This window comes from Dama dama, chromosome 14 (genome assembly GCF_033118175.1).
Source record: "Dama dama isolate Ldn47 chromosome 14, ASM3311817v1, whole genome shotgun sequence".
NCBI classification, from domain to species: domain Eukaryota; kingdom Metazoa; phylum Chordata; class Mammalia; order Artiodactyla; family Cervidae; genus Dama; species Dama dama.
Genome location: NC_083694.1, coordinates 58,204,674 through 58,222,567, shown reverse-complemented (window position 1 = coordinate 58,222,567; position 17,894 = coordinate 58,204,674). Strand labels below are relative to the sequence as shown.

Below are 17,894 nucleotides of genomic sequence, written 5' to 3'. Positions count from 1 at the left end.
GGCTCCTCTGTCTACAGAATTCTCCAGGCAAGAATACTGGAGTGGGTTGTCATGCCCTCCTCCGGGGGATCTTCCTACCCGGGGATTTGAATCTGTGTTTCTAAGGTCTCCTGCATTGCAGGCTCTGTCTGAGCCAACAGGGAAGCCACTCTTTTAAGATTTTTTCCCATATAGGTCATTATTGAGTAGAGTTCCCTGTACTATCAGTAGGTCCTTGTTATATATTTTGCATGATGTGTACATGCCTTTATTTAACCTCTCAATGTAACAAGTTGGTAAACACCTTGAAGGGAAAGGAGGCTCATACTATTACTTTACTTTTTTTTTTCTGCCCTTCACTCCAGAATCTTAACCCCTGAAATCTTGACTGCTTTGACAGCCCTAACTCCAATTTTTGTTCTCTCAATTCCCTCCTGAGATAAGGTTTGGGACCTTGAATTTTGCTTTATTTAACACTAGTACTCCAAACGATCTCCTCCTTGTTTGAATCTCTCCAGTATATCTTTTCACCTCTTCATTTTAAATATCTTGATTCTTTTAGTATTTATATATTTAAAAGTAACTTAAGATGGATTTTAAAATTTTTTATCTTTAAAAAAGTTCCTTTTCTTTAAACCAGATCTGAAAGAGACACGTGCACCCCAATGTTCATCGCAGCACTGTTTATAATTGCCAGGACATGGAAGCAACCTAGATGCCCATTCATCAGCAGATGAATGGATAAGGAAGCTATGGTACATATACACAATGGAATATTACTCAGTCATTAAAAAGAATTCATTTGAATCAGCTCTAATGAGATGGATGAAACTGGAGCCCATTATACAGAGTGAAGTAAGCCAGAAAGATAAAGACCAATACAGTATACTAATGCATATATATGGAATTTAAAAAAGATGGTAACAATAACCCTATATGCAAAACAGAAAAAGAGACACAGATGTACAGAACAGACTGGGACTCTGTGGGAGAAGGCGAGGGTGGAATGTTCTGAGAGAATAGCACTGAAACAAGTATACTCTCAAGGGTGAAACAGGTCACCAGCCCAGGTTGGATACATGAGACAAGTACTCAGGGCTGGTGCACTGGGAAGACCCAGAGGGATGGGATGGCGAGGGAGGCGGGAGGGGGGATCGGGATGGGGAATACATGTAAATCCATGGCTGATTCATGTCAATGTATGGCAAAAACCACTACAATATTGTAATTAACCTCCAACTAATAAAAATAAATGAAAAAAAAAAGAAAGTTGAATTTTAAAAAAAGTTCCTTTTCTTTAATAAAACATACTTGAAATATAACATTGCATTAATTTAAGGTACATAATATGTTGATTTGATACATTTATATATTGTAATATAATTGCCATTGTAGCTACAGTTAGCACCCTTATCATGTCACATTATTGATATTTGTGTGTGTGTGTGTGTGTGTGTGTATGTGTGTAGTGGGAACAGCTAAGATCTAACCTCTTAGCAAGTTTAATGATTATAAAATAATATTGTTGTCAACATTCACTCTACATTCACTCTACGATGCATTAGATCTACAGGATTTACTTTCCTATTAGTTGCAAGTTTGCAGGTAGGTTTTTTTTTAAATAAAATCTGACAGTCTCTGCCTTTTGATAATGAAATTCAGCCTGTATATGTCTATTGTGACAACTGACATTATTGGTTTTATTTCTCCCATTTGACAGTCATCACATATCTTTCTTTCTTCCCCATTTCATATGTATGCTGACTTGCACAATGTTTTCTTCCTTTCCCTCACTCCATCCCAGTTAGTTTGAATTTGTACTTGGCTTTTCCATTCCTTTCGTGATTATCATCCCTAGCTGTCACACTGATATTTCTATTATTACATGTAACGTAAATAATAACCCCACTAAATTGTTTTATTTCCTCTTTTACCCCAAGTCCCAATTCATTGGTTTTTTCATAATTTAATTTTTTTATTTTATTTAACTTAGAAAAGACTGATGCTGGGAAAGATTGAAGGCAGAAGGAGAAGGAGACGATAGAGGACAAGGTGTTTGGATGGCATCACTGACTCAAAGGACATGAGTTTCAGTAAGCCGTGGAAGATGGTAAGGACAGGGGAGCCTGGCGTGCTGTGGTCCATGGGCTTGCAAAGAGTCAGACAGAACTGAGTGACTGAACAACAACATTTAATTTAACTTAATATTGTCCTGGGCTGTATCATAATCGTATTTCTCATGTTTCCTGAGTTGCTTTTAGTCAAAATAACAATTTGAAATTTTTAAAAAGCTCTTACATTTACTAATAAATAATACTGACTAAGCATCATTAATATACTGATTATATCAACAATCAAAATGTTTCAAATGTGGGGAAGAAGTCAGCCAGTTCTACACACTCAATTGAGTACACTGATTTTCTGTGTTGCTCTGTGATCCAGACTTATCAAACACAATGGAACTTTTTAGGACTGATATGTAACAGTATTACACTAAACTTTTATTATTTTGTCCCGATTTGCTTTGTGGCATGTGATTTGCCCTTATAATAGTAGCCATATAATGATAGATTGCATTGCACAAGATTCTATCATAAAGTCAGTTTCTAACCCACAACTGGAAAAGACCCTGATGCTGGGAAAGATTAAGGCAGGAGGAGAAGGGGACAACAGAGGATGAGATGGTTGGATGGCATCAATGACTCAATGGGCATAAGTTTGAGCTTGTGGGAGTTGGTGATGGACAGGGAAGCCTGGCGTGCTGCAGTCCATGGGGTTGCAAAGAGTCCAGCACGACTGTGACTGAACTGAACTGAACCCACAAACCCATCCCCAGAAGTTTCTCTTACTTGTGCTGAGTTAAGCTTCCATTATCATCAGACTCTCAAAATTAATCACTTTCTTCCCTTAATTTTCAGTAAGAAATATCTAACTATTCCTGAGAACTTTAGGGTGTAATTTTTTTCATTAAACTTTGCTCATTCAGATTTCACAAAAACTCCAAAGTCAGGGCTCTGATTTTCCTGTCATTATTCCTGATTTAGTATAATTCTTATAGTTATTCTACTTGAATTCAGTCAAATGAACTTCAAGATTATGCAAGTTAGATAATACAGCCTAATATCTCTCTCTACCTGCTTATCTGTCTATATGCTTGAGTTCCAGTAATACACTTAAAGAGTTGGATTAAAGGCCAGGGGTTTCTAGAATACTCCTCGATAAATACAGACAATTTAATTTACTGTTGTAATAGCAAGCCGCTGATCTATAAGAACACTATTCTTTTAAATATTTGCAAAATAACATGGCTTTTGTTAAGCAAGGTTTTTCCTCTTAGGAGTAGGTCAACTTACATTACAATATTTTAGCTTATTGTGGGAAAGAGAGAAAAATAACTACATTTTTGCTATTCACTTATAGCATCATTGCTTGCTATTTTTAGACCATTGTATCTTTGCCCAGGCTACTCCCACTGCCAGAAATACCCTTTCCTACATCATTTGTAATGTTTTAATATCCTTATTCATTTGCTATTCAGCCCATACAGAACAATGACTGTGTATTCTATACATATACTCATTTACTTATTCAGTTAAGACTTAGCTATGTGCCAGGTCTGGGGAATAGGGCAGTGACAAAAACAGAAGTCCCTGCCTTCATGGAACTTACGTTGAAATAATGTAGTAAATGAGTAAAATGTATTGTAGCTTACATGGTGATAAATGCTAAAGAAGTGGGATAGAGAGTGAGGATGGGGTTGTGATTTTTAACAGGGTGATAAAAGAGATTTGGCTAATGTGACATTTGAGCAAAGACCTGATGAGGTGAGGGCAAATTATATATGTAGATATCTGGGGATAAAGTATTCCAGAAAGAGGGATTAGCAGGTGAAAAGGAACTACAATGGGGGTAAGCTGGGTTATGCCTGATGTGCAGAGAAGCCACAAGAAGGCCCAGGAAGCTGGAGTAGAGTGAGAGAGGGGAGAAGAACCACATTCATCCCATCGTCGCTAGGGCCTAGTACATGTCTGACACATACTAGGAATTAACATATCAATAAATATTTTGATATCAAAGTAAAAAACGCCAATATTTCACAAAAACTAAATGTACTACATTCAGTCCAGCTATTTTTTTTTTTTAATCAAAAATATTTTTTCTGCTTGCTTAGACTTTGGTTTTGCCATTGAAACAGATGTGACTTCTGTTAATTCAGATTTTAGGTCCATTCAGATGTTGTATTGGAGTATGTCACAAACACACCCAAATCTTTTTGCACTTTTTCTGTGAAAGTATGTACAAAGAACTATAGCTTTTGGTGAATACAAACATGGAAAATGCTGGCAAACACTGATGAATAATATAACATTCAGATCTCTTAGCAAGGTAACAGCACTACGCACAATCAGTTAAGGAAATTGCCAGTTTAAGGACTTACTTTGCTTGTAGAGTTTATTTCTCAGAACATCACTCAGAGTTTGTATGAAGTATCCTATGCATATAGCCTCATTAATATTTATCTTATTTTCACTGTTATCAGCAGGTGGGGCTATGAACACTGGCGTGAACTTTACAAGACTGATTAGATCTTGATTAGATTCTCTCCTGTTTTCCCTGTCTCACTTTGGACTCCAGGTGTTAGCATTTCCTGCTGTTGCTTTTGACTTATCAATGGATCCCTTTCAATCAATGTCGTCTCTATATTGATTTTGAAGCTTTAATTCTGAATGTTTTGTTTAAGCTTTTATTCTAATCATGTCTCCTGTATTCCTGATTTTTCAGCCGATTTTTCTTGAGATTCAGAAAAGCATATATAGTTCCCTACAGTTCCCAAGAAACGCTTGACTGGAAATACTGATTGTAAAAGCTCTATTTCCTCAAACTCATCAGAATCTTCAAGAAATCAAAGATTCTCAGGTGTTAGTGCTCTTCAGGCACCTGTAGTTAACCAAGTTGTATTTATTACAATGAAGAAGAACACATAAGTGGAGAACTAAGGGCTGTCTCAGCAAGAAGTTGTTAAGAAAGAATCTATTTTAGGATTTGGGCTTTGGTTGGTGACTTGAAGGAGAATCTAAGGAATTAGGGATTTACTCTCAATTGGATGTTGTCAGGCAGCCTGGGCAATTCTGCGACTGGACATCTCAATCAATCTGATCTATATATCTATTTTATCTAAGACTAGCCATAAGAATAAAGCTAGAGTTTGTAAATAAGTAATAGTCACTCACTGTGGCCAAGAGTGTGGCTGGCAGAGTGATCCTGTGTTTGTCTGTGCTTAGACAAACTTCTGAAATGCTTCGTGCCTGTGTGCATGTTAAGTCGATTCAGTCATATCCTTCTCTTTGTGATCCTATGTACTGTACCCCGCCACACTCCTCTGTCCATGGAATTCTCCAGGCAAGAATACTGGAGTGGGTTGCCATGCTCTCCTCCAGGGGATCTTCCTGACCCAGGGATTGAACCTGCGGCTCCTTCATTGCAGGCAGATTCTTTCCTGCTGAGCCACTGGGAAAGCCCCTGAGGTGCTTTACTTTGTTTTATTTTATCATGGTTTCAGAGTGACCTTGTCTGAGGTTGATAGGAGACTAATATGTAATAGGAGAATTACATATTGTAATTGTAATTATAATAGGAGAATTGTAATAGGAGAATAATATGGCTTAACCGTGAATACTAGACCAGCTGCTGAGTGTCAGAGGCTTTTCCTTTTTAGAATTTTTCATTCAGATATGATGTCATTACATGATGTCATTATATGATGTCAGTACTTTTACAGAAAAGTACGTAAATGTTAAGTGAATTTTCATAAAGTCAACACACTGTGTCATCAGCATTCCGCTCAAGAGGAAGAACATCACCAGCACCCAGAAGCCCCCTTTATGCATCCTTCAAATTACTAACTTCAAGACTACTCACTATCCTGACTTCTAACATCAAAGATTCATTTTGCCTAACTTTGAGTTTTAGATGAATGGAAACACACAGAATGAGCTCTTTGTTGCTAGGCTTCCTGGATTCTACACTATGTCTATGAGATTCGTTCATGTGTTGTGTCTGACTTTAATTAATTCTTGCTGCTGAATAGTACTCTATTGTGTAAACACACTACAGTTTATCCTTATTACTGTTGGTGGACATTTGAGAATTTCCAGTTTGGGGGGATTAGGAATAGCACTGCCATGAATGTTCTAGTAACACGTCTTTCAGTGAATGCACGTATACATTCTTGCTGGATAGAAGCAGAATCGCGTATGTTCACCTTCAGTAAATAGTGCCAAACATTTCCCCAAAGTGGTAGAGTTTGGGAAATTTACACTCCCACCAGTCATGTAAGAGATTTGTGCTTGCTCTAGTCCCATGTTACACTGTTGCAGAATGTAGAAAAAGAAGAAAACTTCTAAATATATTCTACAAGGCTCCTATTACCCTGACACAAAATTGAAAAGGATACAACAGAAAGGAAAACTGTCAGTCATCTTTAAACAAGGCTGTAAAGATACTAAAGAAAATATTAGCAAACTGAACCTAGAAAAAAAAAACAAACAAAAAAGCATGACCAGGGCCAGAATGGGTTTATTCCAGGAACAGAAGTATAATATAACCTTAATAAATCTATTAACATAACACATTAAAATTTATATTAATTTATTAGTATTGTTAATATAATTCATTAAGTTCCTATTAAATTATTAATATCATTGTTTATACAGGTCATTGTCATAGAACTTTATTAATCACTTCTTTAAAAAATTAAAGGGGAAAACATCTCCAGAGTTGTTGGGAAAAAAAAGATTGATAATACTTGATTCCCATTTCTAACAAAAATTCTACAAAGAGAAGTATATAAAGTTCAACGTACCTTCCCTTCAATCTACTTTTCATTGTCTATTATTACCCCACATGTTGCTGTTTTAGTTGCTAAGCCACGTCTGACTTTTTTGTGACCCCCCTGGACTGTAGCCTGCCAGGCTCCTCTGTCCGTGGGATCTGTCAGGCAAGAATACTGGAGTGGGTTGCCATTTCCTTCTCCAGGGGCTCTCCAGGGGATCTCCAATCCCAGGGACTGAACCTGAATCTCCTGCATTGCAGGCATATTCTTTATCACTGAGCTATCAGGGCTCCCATTATTATTCCATATGCAGACTAATTTCTGACTAAAATAACTTAGAACTTTGACTTTTCCCTTTTCTATTTATTAGCTGTGCAGCCTTGGGCAAGTTACTTAACCACTGTGTGCTGATTTGTTTACACTGGAAATAACTGTACCGACCTTAAGCACCAAGGGCTAAGTCCCTTAAATAGGAAGGGATTCAATAAGTTACTATTACCCCTTTTCTAATGGCAAGGTTTTGTTCATCAGCCATCCCATGGCTGGACTGTGAGTACTCTGAAGGCGGGGACTAACAGGGACACAACCGGGCTACTCACGGGAGGTTTGTGGAATCCTGATCCAGGCTTTCTCACCTCCCTGACTTTTCTCTTCTCTCATCCTGACTTCCCTTTCTCTGTTTACCCATCTAAAGCCTAACCCCACATGGGGAATAGCCATTCTTTACAACACCTTCTTTGTACCACTCTGATGGTAATTATTAGAATGTTTTGAGAACTAGATGAATATTCTGTTTTTGTTTTATTTTTTAACAGCACTTAGGACATAATAGGGGTAAAGAATCTGCCCGCAGTGCAAGAGACCTGGGTTCAATTCCTGAGTTGGGAAGATCCCCTGGATAAGGAAATGGCAACCCACTCCAGTATTCTCGCCTGGAGAATTCCATTGTCAGAGGAGCCTGGAAGGCTACAGTCCATGGGGTCGCAAAGAGTCTTCTCCAGCACCACCGTCTGGAGGCATCGATTCTTTGGCATTCTGCCTTCTTTATAGTCCAGTTCTCAACTGCATGTGATCACTGGGAAGACCATAGCCTTGACTGTATGGACCTTTGTCGGCAGAGTAATGTCTCTGCTTTTCAAAACACTAAATTTGTCATTGCTTTCCTGCTAAGAAGCAATGGTCTTCTGATTTCATGACTGCAGTCACTGTCCGCAGTGATTTTGGAGCCCAAGAAGAGGAAATCTGTCACTCCTTCCACCTTTCCCCCTTCTATCTGCCATGCAGTTATGGGGCTGGATGCCATGGTCTTAGTTTTTTTAAATATTTAGTTTTAAGCTGGCTCTTTCACTCTCCTCCTTCATCCTCATCAAGAGGCTCTTTAATTCCTCTTTGCTTTCTGCCATTAGAGTGGTATCCTCTGCATATCTGAGGTTGTTGATGTTTCTCCCGCCTATCTTGATTCCAGCTTGTAATCACCCAGCCTGGCATTTCTCATGATGTGCCCAGCATACACGTTAAACAGGGTGACAGCAGACAGCCCTGCCGTACTCCCTTCTTCATCTTGAACCGGTCAGTTGTTCCATACAAAGTTTTAACTGTTGCTTCTTGACCTGCATACAGGTTTCTCAGGAGACAGGTAAGATGGTCTGGTATTTCCATCTAAGAGCTTTCCACAGTTCTTCAATGATCCACACAGTCAAAGGCTTTAGCGTAATTGATGAAACAGAGATAGACGTTTTTCTGAAATTCCCTTGCTTTCTCTAGAATCCACGAATGTTGGCAGTTTGATCTCTAGTTCCTCTTCCTTTTCTAAATCTAGCTTGGACATCTGGAAGTTCTTAGTTTGCATAATGCTGAAGCCAAGCATGCAAGATTCTAAGCATGACCTTACTAGCATGGGAAATGAGTGCAACTGTCCCATGTTCAGCACATTCTTTGGTACCCTTCTTGGGAGTTAGGATGAGGATTGACCTTTTCCAGTCTTGTGGCCACTGCTGGGTCTTCCAGATTTGGTGAAATAATGAATGCAAAACTTTGATGGCATCATCCTTTAGGGATTAGAATATTTCTGCTGGAATTTCATCAAATCCACTAGCTTTATTAAGAGTAGTGTTTCTTAAGGCCCACTTGACTTTGCTCTCCAGAATGTCTGGTTCTGGGTGACTAATCACTTCATAGTAATCCAGTTCATTAAGATCTTCTTTATACAGTTCTTCCACGTATTCTTTCCATCTCTTCTTGATCTCTTTAGCATCTATTAGGTCTCTACCATTTTTATCCTTTATTCTGCACATTCTGGGCAGAATGCTCCCTTAATGTTTCCAATTTTCCTGAAGAGATCTCTAGTCTTTTCCCTTTTGTTGTTTTCTTCTATTAAAAAGCACTGTTCATTGAATATTCACTGGAATTTTTACTGATGCTGAAGCTGATGCTCCAGGATGTTGGTCATCTGATGTGAACAGATAACTCACTGGAAAAGTCCCTGATGCTGGGAAAGAGTGAGGGCAGGAGGAGAAGAGGCCGTTAAGAGAATGAGATGGCTAGATGGCATTACTAATGCAATGAACATGAACTTGGACAAACTGCAGGAGATGGTGAGGGACAGGGAGGCCTGGCGTGCTGCAGTCCACGGGGTCTCAGAGTCGGACATGACTGGGTGACTGAACAAGGACAGCAGGACACAATAACCACTCAGTAAAAGTTAACTATTGATGGAAGAAATTTTCACATACTGAGGTATGGGCATGCCAACTGAGCGATTAACACTTTCACTACTTTCACTTATGCCAACTAGAACAGCAGGTCTTGTACTCCATCAAACATGCTTTGTACATCTGCTTTAATTACTGAAGAAAGGCTGCACTGTCCAGAATTTTAAAAAGTCCCCTTTGAAGATAGAGATAAACGCCTCCCTTTCTGGGATATCAATTCTACTACTCCTTCAATGATAAGGCTTCTTTCCTAGGTGCCAGAACCACACTGATTTGCTGTGTACAAGCTAATCTGTCTTTTCTTTTTTTGAACTTTGAGAGAATGTACTCCTACCAGGGTTTATGTTCTTTACTCTGAAAAGATACAAAACCGCTGAAAACTATGTTTTTCTGGATCAATTCCTCAGAGCTACTGAGAGGTTGACTAAGGTCCCCTGCTGCTGCTAGGTCACTTCAGTCGTGTCCGACTCTGTGCGACCCCACAGACGTCAACCCACCAGGCTCCCCCATCCCTGGGATTCTCCAGGCAAGAACACTGGAGTGGGTTGCCATTTCCTTCTCCAATGAATGAAAGTGAAAAGTGCAAGTGAAGTCGCTCAGTGGTGTCCAACTCTTAGCGACCCCATGGACTGCAGCCTACCAGGCTCCTCCTTCCATGGGATTTTCCGGGCAAGAGTATGGGAGTGGGGTGCCATTGCCTTCTCCAACTAAGGTCCTCAGTTCTGCTCAAAGAAAACACTCTTCTATTCTTACTACAGATTGGTTATTGATTATTTCCTTTGACACTATTATAATCATGACATAGTTTTTTTTTTTTTTTTTTTTTTTTGCAGTTTTCTAAGCTCCTATAGAGCAGAACTATGCAGGGCATTTTCAGTTTCATCTCTCAGTATCTGCCAAAGCACAGTGGCAAAGGCTGAGCTGGGAAGGAGCATCCTGCTAAGGGCCCTGGGGATGCGGTTCCGTAAACCTCTGACAGATGATGGTTATGAATGCGTGGAAAGCAAGACATGGAGAGATTGGACTGATGGCCCAATCTCCCAAATTCTCTTTCACTATTTAAGTTAAAACCAAACTCTCCAGCATCGGATGCAGGCATCCAAGGACTTTTTGGGACCTTTTGGTTCAGACTGTAAAAAAAAAAAAAAAAAAAAAATCCGCCTGTAATGCGAGAGATCTGGGTTCGATCCCTGGGTTGGGAAGATCCCCTGGAGGACGCATGGCAACCCACTCTAGTATTCTTGCCTGGAGACTTCCCATGGACAGACGAGCCTGACGGGCTACAGTCCATCCGGTCGCAAAGAGTCGGACATGACTGAGCGACTAGGCACAGCACGGGGACACAAAACCTGGGGAGGCGGGCTCAGGCGGAACCTTCGTCCTCAGCTCCAAGTTTCCCAGGACTCCACTTCTACCGATACACTCCCAAAAACACGGCCTCCTTCCCCACTCCCGAAGGCCTAACCCGAGAATGGGTTCCGGTATTTTCAACGAAACGACTAACGGACACCTCAACGATTGACGACAGTTTCTCCAAGCAGCGTTAACCTAGCGCGGTCCGGTAAGTCCCCCCACACTTCTACCGCCCAGAGCGGAACTGGCTGGAGTCCGGAACCCAGGGCGCGTGCTCGGCGTGGAGGCAGCCCAGCGCTCACCACGCCCCCGCCCCGCCCTACCCGTCCCTCGACACGCCCCCGGGCGCCTGTCGCCCGCCCCCCGCCACCCTTGTTCCGGGACCCCTGGCAGCAGCTCCCAGACCCCCACGCGGCGGGAGCGATCTGGGATAGCCCGAACTCCCTGTTAGCCTGAGGAAGCCGGAAGAGACCGGGCAGCGGGGGAAAGCAGCAGAGCGTGGCGGAGCCCTCCCTGCACGCCCGGGGAGACCAGGGGGATAGAGGGAGCGAGGCTGAGCTAGCGAGGGAGCGCGGGTTAGGTGAGCTTGGGTGCGACTTGAGCTCGGGACTGGTGGGCCAGGCCCCCGCGCCGGCGTCACACCCGGCCCGAAGAAGACCGGCGGACGCATGGCCTCGTCATTCCTGCCCTCGGGGGCCACCACGGGCGACAGTGGCGGAGAGCTGAGCTCGGGGGACGACTCCGGGGATGTGGAATCCCTCCAGAGCCCGGAGATCGAGGCATCCAGGAGCCTGGCAGAGCTGTTTGAGAAGGCTGCAGCGCATCTCCAAGGCCTGGTGCACGTGGCCAGCAGGGAGCAGCTCTTGTACCTGTATGCCAGGTACAAGCAGGTAAAGTAGCAGGGAGGGGCTGGGTGAGGGAGCGTGACCGTAAGCCTTCTCTTTCCTCCAAAAACAGATGGTGAAAGTGCTTGGTTAATGGTCAGGTGTAATGAAGTTTGTATGTGTGTGTTTTAATCATCTAAGGATTAACTTCATTTTGGACTGGGAAAGGACCTTTCTGCTGTCCTAGGAGCGATATTTAGCTGACACTGAGCGACAGTTTTTCTGGGTCTTTCCCGACTTGTTTAGTGACCTTGCCCTTATGCCCTTCATCAGCTTCAGAACATTTACAAAATGGGTAAACAGTCAGAACCAGAACTAGCTTGTAGCTCCTGAGTCTAAGGCTCTGAAACTACCTGGAGGTATGGAGATACAATAATGTCGTATGAGACACATTTTATTTATCCTCAGAGAGTAATTGGGTTGGAAAAATTATTGCTGTATCATAATCAACAATACTTGTTTAGCATATTTTATAGCAAAACACTTGGGTGTTATGCCTGTGGGGGATTCAGAGAAGCAAAAACATCATGATACTTGCCATCAAGAGATTTATAAAAGTTACCTGAGGAGTTTAGATTTAAACATGTGAAAAATTGCCAACAAGAGTTAAAAGTTGAGGAAGACTCCAGCTTTTGGAACACTGGAAGCAATGGAGTTCTGAATAATAGCCCATTTTATGCTTCTTGTTATCTATTTCCCCTTATATTCTTTAAAAAGAAATAGTTGTGGGGGTCCCTCTGTATCATAAACTGAATATACTGACTTGAGATGCAGATTCTTTTGAAGATCGATGAATATCAGTTAAAGTGACCTGAGAGATGTAGTTGTCGGGACAAATGGTATAAATTATAGTGTTCAATGAAAACTGCCCCTGAATTGGCCTCAAAATTTTTTCTCTTGCAAAAGTTCTGGATATCTATTTTCTCATTAGTCCTGTCCTAATAACATTAAAATGAGACTTTCAATTACTTAACAAGAATTTATTGAGCATTGTGTTTGGACCAGTAACATGGCTGACTGATGATTCTCTGGGCAGGATAAGACTAATTTTCTCCACATTTCCAAGAAACATTGTTTTCCTCGCTATGACGTATCTTTATTGATATTAGCATCAGCATCGTTAAATATCTGATACCAAGTCATCAGTGAACTGTCATCACCTGCCAGCTGGTCACCATTCTGTCTCAGGTGTACTTCATCCAGATAGTCTGGAAGAGGTGTGCATTCCTCACCCTCTTGACATTAGAGTGTTTAGAGATATTCTGTATCTGGAAATAAAATTCCTCTTTATGAGAGAACAATTATTAGAGAATTAGAGAATAAGAGTATGCTTACTTAGGCATGTTAGGACACACAGTGTTCATCAGTCTCTTCTAAATGTTTCTGTCAATTAATTTTGTTTCTGTCAGAATTCTGTGGTGGTATTAAAAATAGCAGTCTGTGATCGAATAACAGAGTTGAGAATTCAATATAATTAATGCATAGTGGATCAAAATTTCCTCATAAAATAATGACATTTCTCATAAAATTGGCTTTTCTCATAATTTCACTTTCTATTCCAAATAGCACTCTATTTTGTGTGCAGGAGAAAGCTAAAAATAAACTGAGCTGTGAACCTTGTTTTATCAGGCAGAGACCTAAACTTACCTAACATAATAGTTCTCTTAGTCTCAGATAAGCCAATGGCTCCACTAGCATCTTTTAGTGGATTCAAAAAGATCACAGCAGTTAACATTCATCGGCCTGCACTGTGCCAACAAAAGGTAACTGACTGACACCTGTGAAAACGCGAGGACAATGAAAATTTCAAACTCCTGTTGAGATTTCAGCACCAGCACAAGTAGGGATACTCAACACATCTTCCTACTTTAACCTGGGTACACTTGACTCACTGGCATTTATCATTGGCTACCTTGATTGAAACAGTCTGTTTCAGGGGCCCTAAAAATATCATGTATATATCAGAGAGAACAGAGTTTAGGTGATGCTCTGTCAAAGTGCTACATTTTATAACTCTGTTTCATAGCTTAGGATCCATTATCTAATGATTTGAAAAGTGTTACTAATGATGTCCTAGAATCCTGTAGTTTTATTTATCCAGTATTTTCTGGATCCAGAACTGTTCTTTGAATTTGGGAATACAAAAGCTTCTGTGTCAGGATACAGGGTCAGCTGCTGAACTTTTATTTTCATCTCACATAATGGGCTGGAGGTGGGTGATCTAGGGCTGATAGGGTGCTCTGCTTCTTGTAATCATCCAGGGGCTCAGTCTTTTTCTGTCTTGTAGTTTAGCCCTTCTCTAGGGCAGCAGTTCTCAAACTGTGGTCTACAGACCCCCCTGAGAATACCTCAGACTTCAGAGAATATAAAGTCAAAACTATTTTCATAATAATACTAAGACACTACAGGCATACCTCAGAGATATGAGGGTTTGGTTCTAGACCGCTGCAGTGAAGCAAATATCACAATAAAGTGAGTCACATGAATTTTTTGGTTTCCCAATGCATATAAAAGTTGAAGTGTTCATCACTCAGTCATGTCCGACTCTTTATGACCCCTTGGACTGTAGCCCACAAGGCTCCTCTGTCTGTGGAATTCTCCAGGCAAGAATACTGGAGTGGTTTGCCATTTCTTTCTCCAATATAAAAGTTATGTCTACACTATACTGTAGTCTATTAAGTGTGCAGTAGCGTTATGTCTAAAAAAATTGCATACCTCAGTTAAAAAATACTTTATTGCTAAAAAGTGCTAACCATCGTCTAAGCCTTCAATGACTTGTAATCTTCTTGCTAGTGGAGAGTTTGATATATTGGGAGAATTAGCAAAATGTGACCTAGAGACAAGAGGTGAGCTAATGCTATTGGGAAAATGGTGCCAATAAACTTGCTTGATACAGGGTATGCACAAACCTTCAATTTGTGAAAAATGCAGTGTTTGCAAAGCACAATAAAGCAAAGTGCAGTAAAACGAGGTATGTTTGTATTTGCCTTTTCTCTGTGCTGTCATGGTGGATAAAACTGCTGATGTGTTAGCATGAATCAAGGCAGTGGCAGCAGTAGTATTTTTTAACTTTTTTTTTTTAACCACTGTGTGCTCTTAATTTAAGTTGGACCATAAAGAAAGCTGAGTGCCGAAGAATTGATGCTTTTGAATTGTGGTGTTGGAGAAGACTCTTGAGAGTCCCTTGGACTGCAAGGAGATCCAACCAGTCCATCCTAAAGGAGATCAGTCCTGGGTGTTCATTGGAAGGACTGATGCTGAAGCTGAAACTCCAGTACTTTGGCCACCTGATGCGAAGAGCTGAGTCATTTGAAAAGACCCTGATGTTGGGAAAGATTGAAGGCAGGAGGAGAAGGGGACAACAGAGGATGAGATGGTTGGATGGCATCACCGACTCAATGGACATGAATTTGGGTGGACTCCGGGAGTTGGTGATGGACAGGGAGGCCTGGCGTGCTGCGGTTCATGGGGTCGCAAACAGTCGGACACAACTGAGCGACTGAACTGACTGACTGTGAATTTAAAAAGAAAAAGGCCAGTTTCACTTTAAAATGCCTTTGATAAAGCAGTAAAACTTACTGATTTTATTTAATTTTAACTCTTGAATACAAGTCTTTTTAATGTTGTATGTGATGAAATAGGGGTACACACAATATGTCTCCTGCATACTGAATTATTGTTGGCTGTTTTGAAGAAAAAGGCCTGTGTAAATTTTGAGTTGCAAGTTGAGCTACCCACTTTTCCCAACATACATGATTTTTACTTAATACAGCAACCTACAGATAAACTATGCTTACTCAAGCTTGAGTATTTGGCATACAGTTTCTTGAAAATGAGGGAAGTCAGACTGTCACTTAAAGGAAAACAGCTGCTGGTATTTGTTGCCAGTGACAACATTTGAGCCTTCAAGTGAAAATTAGGTTTGGAAAATCTGTACGTGACACCTGATCTTGACAGGTTCCTAATACTGAAAAATGTTTTTGATAAATTAGTGCTGGCTTTAGTGATTGTGAACTTTTACTGTTGTGTGTATAATGAAATAGGTCAACATTTGGAAGATCTGCATAACTCAGTGAACTATTTTCAGATGTTGCAGGGAATGAAATTACAAATTATGTGTGGATAGAAGATGCATTCAAAGTATGCCAGTCAGACCAATGGATTTTAATGTAACAGTATAAAAAATTTGTTGATATGGTTTCAGATTCCACATTGTGAAAAAAAGAAAAGAAAGTGAAGTTGCTCAGTTGTGTCTGATACTTTGTGACCCCATAGACTGTTGCCTGCCAGGCTCCTCCGTCCATGGGATTTTCCAGGCAAGAATACTGGAGTGGGTTGCCATTTCCTTCTCCAGGAGATCTTCCAGACCCAAGGATTGAACCCAGGTCTCCCACATTGCGGGCAGATGCTTTACCATCTGAGCCACCAGGGAAGAATCTTTAAGAAGCTATCCTTGAAGAAACTGCCACTTGTTGAGATTTGGTGTGATATCAAAGAAGAATATCTACAATTATCTCAAAATGCTACTAAAATACTTCTGTCTTTTCTAACAGTGTACCTGTGTGAAGTTGTTTTCTTCATCCAAAACAATGTATCACAATAGACTGAATGCAGAAGTAGAATACACCTGCCTTCTATTAAGGCAGATAGTAAAGAGATTTGCAAAATGTAAAAGTGTCACTTTCCTCACTAAATATTTTTTGCCTTAAAATATATAGTCACTTTACATAAAACTTTGTTATTTATGTTAACATGTAACAAGTTTGTTATTTTTAAAATTAATGCACATTTTAAAATATCTTTTCATTTCTAATCTGGTAAATATTGATTGATATAATCCACATAAACAAAAACTCTCTGGGGGCTCAGTCTCTAAGAGTGTAAAGGGATTACAAGACCGAAAAGTTTTAGCACTGCTGCAGTAAGATCATCTTTCCATGATCAGTTCTAGCCTGGGCAGAGGGAAAGGGAACAAGTCCTTCTTTCTTTTTAAGAAAGGTATTTATATCACTTTTACACACATCTAGTTCCCTGGGCCTCGGCCAAAGTTGCATGGCCACAAAATGTTCAGCTCAATGATCTTGTGTTTGGCTGAGACTTCTATCACTGTAGGAGAAATGATGGATAGGCATTGGCATTTGTTTCTGCCACTGGCTGTTGTCTGGATGAAAAAACACAAAGTAATAACCACTGTTTTTATGATGCCTAATAGTTATCTCATTTCCTATTTCTAAAAATCCAGTAGTTCAAGTGATTTTATTTTATTTTTTATTTTTTTCAAGTGATTTTAGAGATGCCGGAATGGAAGCCTGGATTCTATGTATCATACGAAACAGACTGATGTATAGTAGAGGAGTATTGGACTTTGGTGTCAGTCCTGGAGTCAAGTTTTGACTCCTGATTCAAGATGTATAAATGTGTGAGCAGTGACAATCCTCCTCAGCTTCTCTGTAGTCATTTATAGAATAAGTACGTAACGACAAGCCTAACAGGATTGTTGTGTGGCTCCTTTGACTTATGTGAAGCTTTTGGTTTATGGTGATTGTCTAAGAAATGCAGCTCCTGCTCTTTCATCCTTTTTTCTCTCTGTCCCTTCCTCACTGGACTGCCCCTGTGTCACTGTACATTTTAATACTGACCAGAGAGCCATGCAATTAATTACTAAGCAAATAATAGAGATGATAATTATTAGGAAATCAGAGCTGAATGAGATCATTGTAGACTGAAAGGGTTCCTTAGAATCTGAACCTTGAATGGTACTGAAAGGAGGTGTAGCATTTTAAAAAGTGGAGGGAAGAAGGTGAGGCCTTTTCATTTGAGAGAAATAGCATGAGAAAAATAGAATAAAAATGAAAATTCTTAAGGCAGTTGAGTAGACCAATCTGGTTAATGGGTAGACCATCAGTTTGATTTTAGCCAAATGCATGTGTTAGGAGTATCAGGAGATAGGGAAGTTCCCAGAGAAGTAGGTAGGGTTCAGATTGTGGTATTTAGCTTTAGGGAGATAGTGGGTAGGTATTTTGTTGAACACATGCCTAATGTATACATTCCATATGCAACAAACATTTCTTTTTTTTTACTGCCTTCAGTTAGACACTATGTTATGTGCAATGAGTGGGTTAAGAATAGCTTCTT

The 17,894-nt window shown here is 40.3% G+C and overlaps 1 protein-coding gene across 8 annotated transcripts in view; it reads left to right on the top strand.

The window, feature by feature from the left end:
* The first annotated feature begins 10,936 nt into the window (after positions 1 to 10,936).
* Positions 10,937 to 17,894, top strand: part of ACBD6 (acyl-CoA binding domain containing 6) — a 200,548-nt gene continuing 193,590 nt past the window's right edge. For 3 of the 8 annotated variants that reach the window (XM_061160853.1, XM_061160848.1, XM_061160854.1), the window contains exon 1: positions 11,114 to 11,765. In XM_061160853.1, the coding sequence (XP_061016836.1) occupies positions 11,544 to 11,765 (222 nt within the window). In that variant the 5' untranslated portion in view covers positions 11,114 to 11,543. Of the gene's footprint in view, positions 11,084 to 11,111; positions 11,766 to 17,894 lie in introns of those variants that run through there. The other 5 variants (XM_061160852.1, XM_061160851.1, XM_061160849.1 and 2 more) reach the window with 4 other exon arrangements.